The sequence below is a fragment of the Scyliorhinus canicula genome, chromosome 10 (genome assembly GCF_902713615.1).
Source record: "Scyliorhinus canicula chromosome 10, sScyCan1.1, whole genome shotgun sequence".
NCBI lineage: Eukaryota > Metazoa > Chordata > Chondrichthyes > Carcharhiniformes > Scyliorhinidae > Scyliorhinus > Scyliorhinus canicula.
Genome location: NC_052155.1, coordinates 16,860,098 through 16,873,349, shown reverse-complemented (window position 1 = coordinate 16,873,349; position 13,252 = coordinate 16,860,098). Strand labels below are relative to the sequence as shown.

The following is a 13,252-nucleotide window of genomic DNA, read 5'->3' as shown; positions in this document are numbered from 1 at the left end:
TTTTAAAAGGAGACTTTTGTATGGTTTAAAAGGGCAGAGACAGTCGAAACCCTTGAGGAATATAAAGAAAGTAGGAAGGTACTTAAGCGGAAAATTAGGAGAGGTAATGAAAAGCCCTTGCAAATAGGATTAAGGTGAATCCCAAAGCTTTTTATTCATATGTCAAAAGCAAGATGGTGGCCTGGGAAAGGATTGGACCACTTAAGGACAGTGGGGGGAATCTATGTGTTGAGCCAGAGCAAATGGGCGAGGTATTCAATGAGTACTTTGCATCAGTGTTCACCAAAGAAAAGGACTTTGTGGAAGATGATTCTTGGGTAGGGTGCGTGGACAGTCTGTATCATGTTGACATTGGAGGTAGTATTGGTTTTTTAAAAAAAAGACATTAAGGTAGAAAAGTCTCCTGGGTCAGATGGGATTTACTGCAGAATACAGAGGGAAACAAGGGAGGAAATTGCTGGGACCTTGACTGACATCTTTGTATCCTCATTGGCTACAGGTGAGATCCCAGAGGACTGGAGAATAACTAATGTGCTGTTTAAGAAAGGTAGCAGGGATAATCCTGCCAACTATAGGCCGGTGAGCCTCACATCGGTTGTAGGTAATTATTAGACAATTCTCAGGGACAGGGTTTATACCTATTTGGAAACAAATGGACTTATTAGCGATAGACAGCATGGTTTTGTGAAAGGGGAGGTCGTGCCTCACTAACTTGATCGAGTTTTTTTGAGGAGGTGACAAAGATGATTGATGAGGGGAGGGCAGTAGATGTTGTTTCCATCGACCTCTGGGTTATGGGCCCAGCCGCTTCCGCTGTGCCACTCTGCTCCTGGTAGATGTTGTTTACATGGCCTTCAGTAAAGCCTTTGAAAAGGTACCTCATGGGAGACTGTACAAAAAGGCAAAGTCACACGGGATCAGAGGCAAGGTGGCAAGATGGATACAGTACTGGCTCGGTCACAGAAGGCAAAGGTTAGCAGAAGGCTGTTTTTCTGAATGGGAGGTTGTGACTGGTGGTGTTCAACAGGGATCGATGATGGGGCCTCTGTTGTTTGTAGTATACATAAATGATTTGGAGGAAAATGTAGCTGGTCTGATTAGTAAGTTCACAGGTGACACCAAGGTTGGTGGAATGGTAGATAGTGTTGAGGATTGTCAGAGAATACAGCAGGACATAAATAGGTTGCAGACTTGGGCAGAGAAATGGCAAATGGAGTTTAATCCAGACAAATGTGAGGTAATGCATTTTGGTAGGTCTAAGATAGAGGGGAAATATACCGTAAATGGCAAAACTCTTAGGAATAGAGAAAGTCAGAGAGATCTGGGCGTGCAGGTCCACAGATCTTTGAAAGTGGCAACACAAGTGGACAAGGGGGGGGGGGGGTTGTTGGGTTACGGGTATAGGGTGGATACGTGGGTTTGAGTAGGGTGATCATGGCTCGGCACAACATTGAGGGCCGAAGGGCCTGTTCTGTGCTGTACTGTTCTATGTTCTAAGGTAGTAAAGAAAGCATACGGAATGCTTGCCTTCATTCGATGGGACATAGAGTACGCAAACTGGCCAAGACATGCTACAGTTGTATAGAACCTTGGTAAGGCCGCACTTGAAATACTGCGCACAATTCTGGTCGCCACGCTACCAGAAGGATGTGGAGGTGTTGGAGAGGGTGCAGAGGAGGTTTACCAGGATGTTGCTGGTCTGGAGAGTGTTAGTTATGTAGAGAGGCTGAATAGACTCGGAATGTTTTCATTAGAATGATGGAGGGTGACCCGATAGAGGTCTACAACATTATGAGGGGCATGAAGAGAGTGGATGGGCAGGCACTCTTTCCCAGGGTGGAGGGGTCAGTCACCAGGGGGCATAGGTATGGGTTCGTGGGGCAAAGTTTGCGAGGCAGGTTTTTTTTTTTTTAATACACAGAGGGTGGTGAGTGGCTGGTACGCGTTGCCAGGGAAGGTTGTGGAAGTAGATACATTAACGGCATTCAAAAGGCATCTTGACAAATACACGGATGGGATGGAAATAGAGGGAAATTGCTCTAGGAAGTGCTGAGGGTTTTGGCCAAGGGTGGCATCATGACAGGTACAGGCTTGGAGGGCCGAAGGGCCTTTCCTTTGCTGTATTGTTCTTTGTACATGGAAAAACACTCGCACTGTCAGGATAAACACTACTTTATCTAAAGCTGAAACAGGAAAATCATCCAGTCACAATACACCACAGTAAAGTCTAAATATGGATCAGATCAGGGGGTGATATCAGAGGCAGTATGGACCAAAATAACTCATTGTACTGGCTCACAACGCGAGACTGTAAAAGCACAATTGCCAAGACATCTTGAACACAAGAGAAAATGCTACTAAACATTTCCAATTCAATTTGACCTCGGAATAGAAAACTCCTACTAAAGGGATAAGGAAAGCAAAACAGTCACAATAACACTCACCAACTTTAGCTAGGCATCATCACAATTGTATGAAAATTGATGATGTAACAGTTTTACATTCAATATTGTGCTTACCTACAACTGGAGAGTTTATGACCTGACCCTCTGCCGATCTTCGGAATTCAAATCCAATGTCATTTAGTTCATCAAGTGGTCCAATGGACTCATCAGAACTACCACCTTCTAATCCTGGCCGAAAGCTGGGATGATTGCTCTCTCCAAGCTGCATTGAAAATTAAGAAGTTGATAATTAGTATTTTGAAGGTTCCTACATTGTTTATTCAGCAAATACACTGCTTGCTGTGTTATTGCAATATATAAATGAAAAATATTCATGCTCAATCTCCATTTTATATGAAGATAAATTGCAATTCATGTGTCAGGACACCAAGTAAGCACAGGGTTACACCCACCTGTAACATCTCTGTTATATGGCCCATCACTATTTACCATCCAGGTTCAGACAAGAAGCTACACAGGCAGGTAGTATATACCTCAATGTGAATCACAGCTTGGAGAAATTTTCCAATGTTCAAGAACACAAGAGATGGAAGCAGGAGGAGCCGCTGTGATCCATCAAGCTTGCCCTGCCACTTAACATGATCATGACTGATCTTGGTATTCAACTCCACTTTCATGCCTCTCCTCAAATCCCTTGGTTCCAGAGTCCCAGCCTTAAACATAGTCAACAAAGGAGCATCCACAACCCTCTAGGGTGGAGAATTCCAGAGATTTGCAAGCCTTTTGAAGGAAGTAATTTCTCCTAATTTGAGTCCTAAATGATCAGCCCCATATCCTGAGACTTTGCCAGTGCTGTAGATTCCACAGCCAGGGGAAACAATCTCTCAGGGTCCATCCTGTTAGGACCTGTTCAGAATCTTAGATATTTCAATGAGATCACCTCTCATTCTTCTAAACTCCAGAGAATATAACACCCAATGTACTCCGCCTCCAATCAAAGGATAATTCTCTCATCCCATGGACCAATCCTCTTTGCTATACTGCCTCAAAATGCATGCATACCCTTCCATAAATGTGGAGACCAAATAGTCTCATAGTCTTTCAGCTGTGGTCTCATCAAAGCCAATTTGTAGCAAGATTTGGAGTTGGGGACCAAGGGCAATGTGTCCAAGTTTGCAGACGACACTAAGATGAGTGGTGAAAAGTGCAGAGGATACTGGAAGTCTGCAGAGGGATTTGGATAGGTTAAGTGAATGGGCTAGGGTCTGGCAGATGGAATACAATGTTGACAAATGTGAGGTTATCCATTTTCATAGGAATAACAGCAAATGGGATTATTATTTAAATGATAAAATATTAAAGCATGCTGCTGTGCAGAGAGACCTAGGTGTGCCAGTGCACGAGTCACAGAAAGTTGGTTTACAGGTGCAACAGGTGATTAAGAAGGCAAATGGAATTTTGTCCTTCATTGCTAGAGGGATGGAGTTTAAGACTAGGGAGGTTATGTTGCAATTGTATAAGGTGTTAGTGAGGCCACACCTGGAGTATTGTGCTCAGTTTTGGTCTCCTTACTTGAGAAAGGACGTACTGGCACTGGAGGGTGTGCAGAGGAGATTCACCAGGTTAATCCCAGAGCTGAAGGGGTTGGATTACGAGGAGAGGTTGAGTAGACTGGGACTGTACTTGTTGGAATTTAGAAGGATGAGGGGGGATCTTATAGAAACACATAAAATTATGAAGGGAATAGAAAGGATGCGGGTAGGTTGTTTCCACTGGCATGTGAAAGCAGAACTAGGGGGCATAGCCTCAAAATAAGGTTAAGTAGATTTAGGACTGAGTTTAGGAGGAACTTCTTCACCCAAAGGGTTGTGAATCTATGGAATTCCTTGCCCATTGAAGCAGTTGAGGCTCCTTCATTAAATTTTTTAAAGGTAAAGATAAATAGTTTTTTTAAGAATAAGGGGATTAAGGGTTATGGTGTTCGGGCCAGAAAGTAGAGCTGAGTCCACAAAAGATCAGCCATGATCTCATTGAATGGTGGAGCAGGCTCGAGGGGCCAGATGGCCTTCTCCTGCTCCTAGTTCTTATGTTCCAGTAATCATTTGGGAAAGATACACCAATCATGACAGAGCAAATCCACTGTGCAAGATTAACCTAAAATGATATGAAACTACACTTGTTTAAACATTAAGGTTATGTGGGATACAGCTGTTCCCATTTGCATTTGTTTTCTCAACAATTTTCTCTCAAAGGTGTGCCCTACAGTTGAAGTGGCTATCATTCTCATCGGCATGCACACATGCATTGCCATTTTTCCACATGCTTAAACTCGGGCATGTGGCATCAGTTGTAGCACTTTACCACTGTTGGGAGAACACTGCCAAGACTGGAAATCAAATCTGAGTCCTTTCTGGTCTGTAATGCTTCGCTACTTACGGTAACTTAAGCTTAATAAACAATTGGTAGCAGAAGTTTAGGATAAAACCAAAAGCAAAGGCAGGAAAATCACTATTGATTCTGAGGTTACAGGCAGACGTAACGCTGAGTCTGCATCTTTCCGTTGAGATTTTATATTTGACGGTAGTTTTACTCAAATACCAGAATACACTTTCTATACTAACCCTTGTCTTTATTTCCCCTTGGTTCTGGTCAATTTACTTTTTCCATATATAATCTTTTGTGACTTCCTGGCCTTATATTTTGGAATTGATCTCTACAATGCATTTTAATAAATTATCTGACCCAATTCCAAAGCTATAGATTTATAGAGCCACATCTGGTCTTAAAGTTCAATGGATGTTGATAAGTGTACTCACTTCTGATCAACAGAAATCAATATAATGATTAATCCCTACCAATTCAATTTTTTTGATGAATTCAAACAAAGTAGTTTCAAAGATGTGCACAAAAACACAAACTGAAATATAGTTTCATTTATTCCCCACACAAATCTAGAAAATACGTTTTTTTTTTTAAAAAGTATAATAGAATCTGCATACCAATTGCCTTGAAAAACTGGACAGCAGTAACTGTCCTTGCAAAGCACTCTGTTGCTGGACAGCCTCTAATTCATCTTCTGAATCTGTATCACTTGATGGTGCAGAATCCATTCCAGTGGCCGCTTGTCGAACAGGGGGCATCTGAAAGTTACTCTGCAACATTGCAAACAATTCTTCAACGTTCAAAATTGTCCATTTCAGAGAAACCACTTTTCATAAGATCAAGAATACAATTCTATGAAACATGCAAGTGCTTCTTCTTTTATGTTTATGAAGTCCAATTATTACCTTCTAATTCCACTCAAGTGCAGATTGTCAATCCTTATGCATTTCAACCCCATGTCTCCCACAAAATGGATAAATATTGTGCAACTATGTTCATCTCAGTTCCTTGAAAATCAATGGGTTTTGCAGATAAATGTACGAGGATTAAAGCAAGAGGGTGGCCAGGGAAAGGGTTGGCCCACTGAAGGATAGGCAAGGGAATCTATGTGCGGAGCCAGAGGAAATGGGCGAGGTACTAAATTAATACTTTGCATCAATATTCACTAAAGAGAAGGAATTGGTGGCTGTTAAGTCTGGAGAAGGGTGTTGATAGCCTGGGTCACATTGAGATCTAAAAAGACGAGGTGTTGGGCGCCTTGAAAAATATTAAGGTAGATAGGTCCCCAGGGCCGGATGGGATCTACCCCAGAATACTGAAGGAGGCAAGAGAGGAAATTGCTGAGGCCCTTGACAGAAATCTTTGGATCCTCACTGTCTTCAGGTGATGTCCCGGAGGACTGGAGAATAGCCAATGTTGTTCCTTTGTTTAAGAAGGGTAGCAAGGATAATCTAGGGAACTACAGGTCGGTGAGCCTTACGTCAGTGGTAGAGAAATTACTGGAGAGAATTCTTCGAGACAGGATCTACTCCTATTTGGAAGCAAATGGACGTATTAGTGAGAGGCAGCATGGTTTTGTGAGGGGGAGGTCGTGTCTCACTAACTTGATAGAGTTTTACAAAGAGGTCACAAAGATGATTGATGCAGGTAGGGCAGTGGACGTCGTCTATATGGACTTCAGTAAGGTCTTTGACAAGGCCCCTCATGGTAGACTGGTACAAAAGGTGAAGTCACACGGGATCATAGGTGAGCTAGCAAGGTGGATACAGAACTGGTTAGGTCATAGAAGGCAGAGAGTAGTAATGGAAGGGTGCTTTTCTAATTGGAGGGTAGTGACTAGTGGTGTTCCGCAGGGATCAGTGCTGGGACCTTTGCTGTTCGTAGTATATATAAATGATTTGGAAGAAAATGTAACTGGTGAGATTAGTAAGTTTGCAGATGACACAAAGGTTGGTGGAATTGCAGATAGCGATGAGGACTGTCAGAGGATACAGCAGGATTTAGATCGTTTGGAGACTTGGGCGGAGAGATGGCAGATGGAGTTTAATCCGACAAATGTGAGGTAATGCATTTTGGAAGGTCTAATGCAGGTAGGGAATATACAGTGAATGGCAGAACCCTCAAGAGTATTGACAGTCCGAGAGTTCTATGTGTACAGGTCCACAGGTCGCTGAAAGGGGCAACACAGGTGGAGAAGGTAGTCAAGAAGGCTTACGGCATGCTTCCCTTCATTGGCCGGGGCATTGAGTATAAAAATTGGCAAGTCATGTTGCAGCTGTATAGAACCTTAGTTAGACCACACTTGGAGTATAGTGTTCAATTCTGGTCGCCACACTGCCAGAAGGATGTGGAGGCTCTAGAGAGGGTGCAGAAGAGATTTACCAGGATGTTGGTTGGTATGGAGGGCATTAGCTATGAGGAGCGGTTGAATAAACTCGGTTTGTTCTCACTGGAACGACGGAGGTTGAGGGGCGATCTGATAGAGGTCTACACAATTATGAGGGGCATAGACAGGGTGGATATTCAGAGGCTTTTCCCCAGGGTAGTGGGGTCAATTACTAGGGAGCATAGGTTTATGGTGCGAGGGACAAGGTTTCGAAGAGATGTACGAGGCAGGCTTTTTTTTTTTAACACAGAGGGTAGTGGGTGCCTGGAACTCGCTGCCAGAGGAGGTGGTGGAAGCAGGGACAATAGTGACGGTTAAGGGGCATCTTGACAAATACATGAATAGGATGGGAATAGAGGGATATGGACCCAGAAAGTGTAGAAGATTTTAGTTTAGACAGGCAGCATGGTCGGCACGGGCTTGGAGGGCCGAAGGGCCTGTTCCTGTGCTGTACGTTTCTTTGTTCTTTGAGTTGTAAATCAATGACAACTGGAGGTTTAGTCGACCACTGACCTAATTCTAATTCAAAAATATCCAGGAAGGTTTGGTTACCCATTACTGTCATTTAACACCTAGGACTCTGGGTGTTGTTTGCTTATATTAAGTGTGGTCACAATTATAATTCCTTGATTGCAAGTATTCTGCAATGTGAACAACATGATACAAATGTAAATCAGAGATTCAATGCACAATGGTCAACTAACTGAGTGGCACTGAGATTCAAGAACTGGTCAAAAATAATTAGATGCTAGGATAAGCTAGGTAAAATCTTGTTCTTACCAACCGTAAAATATTAATAGGCCTTCCACATGGCTAGTTATATTTGATAGCTAGGCATTATATTGAGGCTAGTTCAGTCCGTTTGTCCCTGGAGATTCAGCCGCCAAGCAAACAAAGCTGAAGAGTTTGCAATCACCTTTGGTTAGAAATACCAACTGAATGATCCTTCTTTTTATTCAATTTAAAGTACCCGATTCTTTTATTTTTCCAATTAAGCGTGAATATAGCATGGCCAATCCACTTACCCTGCACATTATTGGGTTATGGGGGTGAGAACATGCAAACTCTACACGGACAGTGACCCGGGGCTGGGATCGAACTCGGGACCTCGGCGCCGTGAGGCAACAGTGCTGAACACAGTGGATGATCCCTTTTGGTCTCATCCTAATGTCCCTCTGACTTTAGATAGAACATAGAACATACAGTGCAGGAGGCTATTCAGCCCATCGAGTCTGCACCGACCCACTTAAACCCTCACGTCCGCCCTATCCCAGTAACCCAACAACCTCTCCGAACCTTTTTTTTTGGCCATGAAGGGCAATTTATAGTGGCCAATCCACCTAGCCTGCACGTTTTGGACTGTGGGTGGAAACCGGAGCACCCGGAGGAAACCCACGCATACACGAGGCAAACATGCAGACTCCGCACAGACAGTGACCCAGTAGGGAATCAAACCTGGGACCCTAGCACTGTGCAGCCACAGTGCTATCCAGTTGTGCTGCCATGCTGCCCTTGATGGTAGGCTTCAACTAATTCAATTGATTCTACAATTCATTTCAGTTTTTCTAAATTTAACATTTTGGTAATTCTGAATTAGTTGCACTTACCAAAGGCCAATAGTAAAGAATAGTTTCTGTATTAACAGATAACATTATTTCAAGAAATATTCAATGACGTAAGAATGTTACCATATTGGTGTATTATGTTTTATTGGACAAGACTAAAACAACTAGTAATTTATGTTTCTGTCTGAGGACTAGTAATTTAAATTTCTGTCTGGGCATTTCAAATATAGAAATATAAGATGTTACTGGTGAATCTGAACCTTAATTATACCAAAGGCCAGAACATTGGCCTCTTCAACCCCTGGATCTTCTGACATCCCGAGGGCGACCTCTGAACTCGGCACCACCTCCACCCCCAGCACTTCACACATTACATCCGCGAACCCCTGCCAGAACCCTATGGACATGCCCAGAACAAGTGGATGTGATTCGCAGGCTGCACTGCCACACCCATCTTCTACACCCTCAAAGAACCTACTCATCCCTGCTACCGTCATATGCGCCCTATGTATTACTATGAACTGGATGAGGCTTAACCTCACACACGACGAGTGGTTAGCATTGCTGCCTATGGCACCGAGGACCCTGGTTCGAATCCCGGCCCTGGGTCACTGTCTGTGTGGAGTTTGACAAAATATTAAAATGTTATTTATACTGTTATACTTTTTAAAAAAAAATTTTTTTATTTTTTTTTTTATAAAGAGTACCCAATTATTTTTCCAATTAAGGGGCAATTTTAGCGTGGCCAATATACCTATCCTGTACATCTTTGGGTTGTGGGGGTGAAACCCACGCAGACACAGGGAGAATGTGCAAACTCCACACGGACAGTGACCCAGGGCCGGGATTCGAACCCGGGTCCTCAGCGCCGTAGGCAGCATAGAACATAGAACAGTACAGCACAGAACAGGCCCTTCGGCCCTCGATGTTGTGCCGAGCAATGATCACCCTACTCAAACCCACGTATCCACCCTATACCCGTAACCCAACAACCCCCCCCGAACCTTACTTTTTAGGACACTACGGTCAATTTAGCATGGCCAATCCACCTAACCCGCACATTTTTGGACTGTGGGAGGAAACCGGAGCACCCGGAGGAAACCCACGCACACACGGGGAGGACGTGCAGACTCCGCACAGACAGTGACCCAGCCGGGAATCGAACCTGGTAATGCGAACCATAGTGCCACCGTGCTGCCCTATACCGTTATATATGATGCACTGGCAAGGCTGTTGAGTTTTACCTGTTGCCATCTACTTTCTTGAAGTGCAGCTTGGACTTCAGGGAGTTCTTGTCCTTCAGTGTGACCTCTCTTCATTCCTGGTGGGACCAACTGTTTGAAGTAAGCTTCCAGTCTATCATCCCGAAATGCCTCAGTATCAAATTCATCATCTGTTAGAATTGAAGCATTATTAATTTTTGTGCAGCTTCTTATATTTATAGCACAACATTGTAAATCAAAGTATGCCACAGAGCCGAGACGTGGGCAGAGGCCCTACGGAGGGGAAACGAGTCCTCGTCGTGTGCGAGGTTAAGCCTCATTCAGTTTATAGTAATACATAGGGCGCATATGACGGTAGCAAGGATGAGTAGGTTCTTTGAAGGGGTAGAAGATGGGTGCCGCGGTGCAGCCTGTGAATCACATCCACTTGTTCTGGGCATGTCTAAAGTTGAAAGGGTTATGGCAGGGGTTCGCGGATGTAACGTGTGAGGTGCTGGGGTGGAGGTGGTCCCGAGTCCAGAGGTCGCACTCGAGATGTCGGAAGATCCAGGGAATTGACGAGGCCGGCGTTCTGGCCTTTGCCTTCTTGATAGACCAGAGACAGATTTTGTTTGGGTGGCGGGACTTGGAGCCGCCTAAAGTAGGGGCGTGGGTGGGTGACCTGGCGGAATTCCTGAGGCTGGAGAAGGGCAGGTTCGTCTCGAGGGGGGTCGGTGGATGGGTTCACTCTGAGGTGGAAGCCGTTTATCGATTTCTTCAAGGAGGTTTAAGGGATCAGCGGGGGAGGGGAAGAGTGCATGTTGGTTGGTCACAATGCTGTTTGGTTGTCCTTCTGCTTTTGTTTGTTTATATGAAAATGACTTGAATAAAATATTTATAAAAAAATCTTTTTAACAATGAAGCCTTATGTTTAACTACTGTACTTGCAGTCACTGGGGAAAACAGGACAACATCATTGTGCACCGTACCTGTGGACGGGTCTTCCAAACTTGCCAGTGACAAGAGCCTTTCATCTTCTAACAAACTCGCTAGGCTGTCGCTGTATCGTCTTAAACTCAAATCCTCATCTGTTTGTTTTATAGCAGGGAAGTTCCCAGGTTCCTTTCTGCCATCAACCTGGCGATGTACAAGACAATAATTACAACATCAGGATTAGTTCTAAAAAAATGCATAAAGAGTGAATGGTCGTGAAATTTGTTCTAATGAGCATTGTGTGTTTTTGAGGGGTTTGCACATTATCCCCGTGTCTGCGTGGGTTTCTTCAGGGTGTTCCAGTTTGCTCCCACAGTCCAAAGGTGTGCAGGTGAGGTGGATTGAACATGATCAATGCATGGGATTAGAGGAATAGAGCAGGGGAGTTGGCCTAGGTAGAGTGTGTTTTCGGAGGGTCAATGCAGACTCGATGGGCAAACGGTCTCCTTCTGCAGTGTAGGAATTCTGTGAGACTTGTAACTAGCTATCTTGCTCACTGCTAGAAGTGAGCTACTAAAATTATATAATTGATGTGTATGACAATTTAGTGCTAATAATACAAATGAAATTCAAAGAGTTTAAAAGATAGAGGTGATACAAAAAGAGAGTTAATATGGTATGAAAACGACAATGAAAAATTGCAAAGGATTTTATAAATATCAGAGTAAAAGGATAAATTTGATCAAGATAAAAAAGGAAATCTTGTGGAGATCAACAGCACAAGGTTGCGGAGGCCAAATCACAGATTGTCTTTAAGACAGAGATAGATAGCTTCTTGATTAATAGGAGGATCACGGGTAATGGGAAGGCAGGAGAATGGGGATGAGAAAAATATCAGCCATGATTGAATGGCGAAGCAGACTCGATGGGCCGAGTGGCCTTATTCTGCTCCCATGTCGGAACGAAAGATGCTTTGGGGCAGCATGGTGGTTAGCATAAATGCTTCACAGCTCCAGGGTCCCAGGTTCGATTCCCGGCTGGGTCACTGTCTGTGCGGAGTCTGCACGTCCTCCCCATGTGTGCGTGGGTTTCCTCCGGGTGCTCCGGTTTCCTCCCACAGTCCAAAGATGTGCGGGTTAGGTGGATTGGCCATGCTAAATTGCCCGTAGTGTCCTAAAAAGTAAGGTTAAGGGGGCGGTTGTTGGGTTACGGGTATAGGGTGGATACGTGGGTTTAGAACATAGAACAGTACAGCACAGAACAGGCCCTTCGGCCCTCGATGTTGTGCCGAGCAATGTTCACCCTACTTAAACCCACGTAACCCGTATACCCGTAACCCAACAATCCCCCCATTAACCTTACACTACGGGCAATTTAGCATGGCCAATCCACCTAACCCGCACATCTTTGGACTGTGGGAGGAAACCGGAGCACCCGGAGGAAACCCACGCACACAGGGGGAGGACGTGCAGACTCCACACAGACAGTGACCCAGCCGGGAATCGAACCTGGGACCCTGGAGCTGTGAAGCATTGATGCTAACCACCATGCTACCGTGAGGCCCCGTGAGTAGGGTGATCATTGCTCGGCACAACATCGAGGGCCGAAGGGCCTGTTCTGTGCTGTACTGTTCTATGTTCTATGCTAAATTAGTGTTTTTTAACTAAATGAGAGATAGCAGGAATAAAGGACTACAAGAGCAGCCGAATGAGACATTCAGATAGAACAAAGATTATACATTAAGGTGGGTGATGGTCTTAATAGGTAACCACTGTTTCCATATCTCCAATCCAAACAAATCTATTACATTCCTTTTTTTTTAAAGTTCCTACAGTGCAAGAGGCCCATTGAGTCTGCACCGACCCCCTGAAAGATCACCGACCTAAGCCCACTTCCCCACCGTATCCCCATAACCCCACCTAACTTCACATCCCTAGACACTAAGTGGCAATTTATCTTGGGAAATCCACCTAACCTGTTCATCTTTGGAATGTCGGAGTAAACTGGAGCACCCGGCGGAAACCCACACAGACATGGGGAGAAAGTTCAAACTTCACACAGTCACCAAGGCCGGAATTGAACTTGGGTTCCTGGCACTGAGGTAGCAGTGCTAAGCACTGTGCAACCGTGCCGCCCATTGATCCTAATGTGTGTCCTGCAGCCAACTTTGTATCCTTACAATCACATGCAGTTTGATACTTTGCACCTTAATGTCAATCTAATTCAAAGAACAGATATAGGGATCACACAGGAAATTTTTGAAAATAATGTGAAAAGTTGATTAAAAGTAGTGTTAAAAAAAGGTAAGTTTTGAGAATTGACATAACAGGAATAAAAGGGTAGAAGGCCTGTACTTATTGGTTTTATCCTTGCACACTT

General features: G+C 44.2%; 1 protein-coding gene across 4 annotated transcripts in view; it reads right to left on the bottom strand.

The window, feature by feature from the left end:
- cep192 (centrosomal protein 192) overlaps positions 1–13,252 on the bottom strand; it is a 213,953-nt gene that overhangs the window by 177,758 nt on the left and 22,943 nt on the right. For all 4 annotated transcript variants that reach the window (XM_038808642.1, XM_038808645.1, XM_038808641.1 and 1 more), the window contains exons 6-9: positions 10,930–11,077; positions 9,983–10,131; positions 5,405–5,557; positions 2,520–2,667 (exon numbers count right to left, since the gene is read on the bottom strand). In XM_038808642.1, coding sequence (XP_038664570.1) covers positions 2,520–2,667; positions 5,405–5,557; positions 9,983–10,131; positions 10,930–11,077 — 598 coding nt within the window. The remainder of the gene's footprint in view (positions 1–2,519; positions 2,668–5,404; positions 5,558–9,982; positions 10,132–10,929; positions 11,078–13,252) is intronic.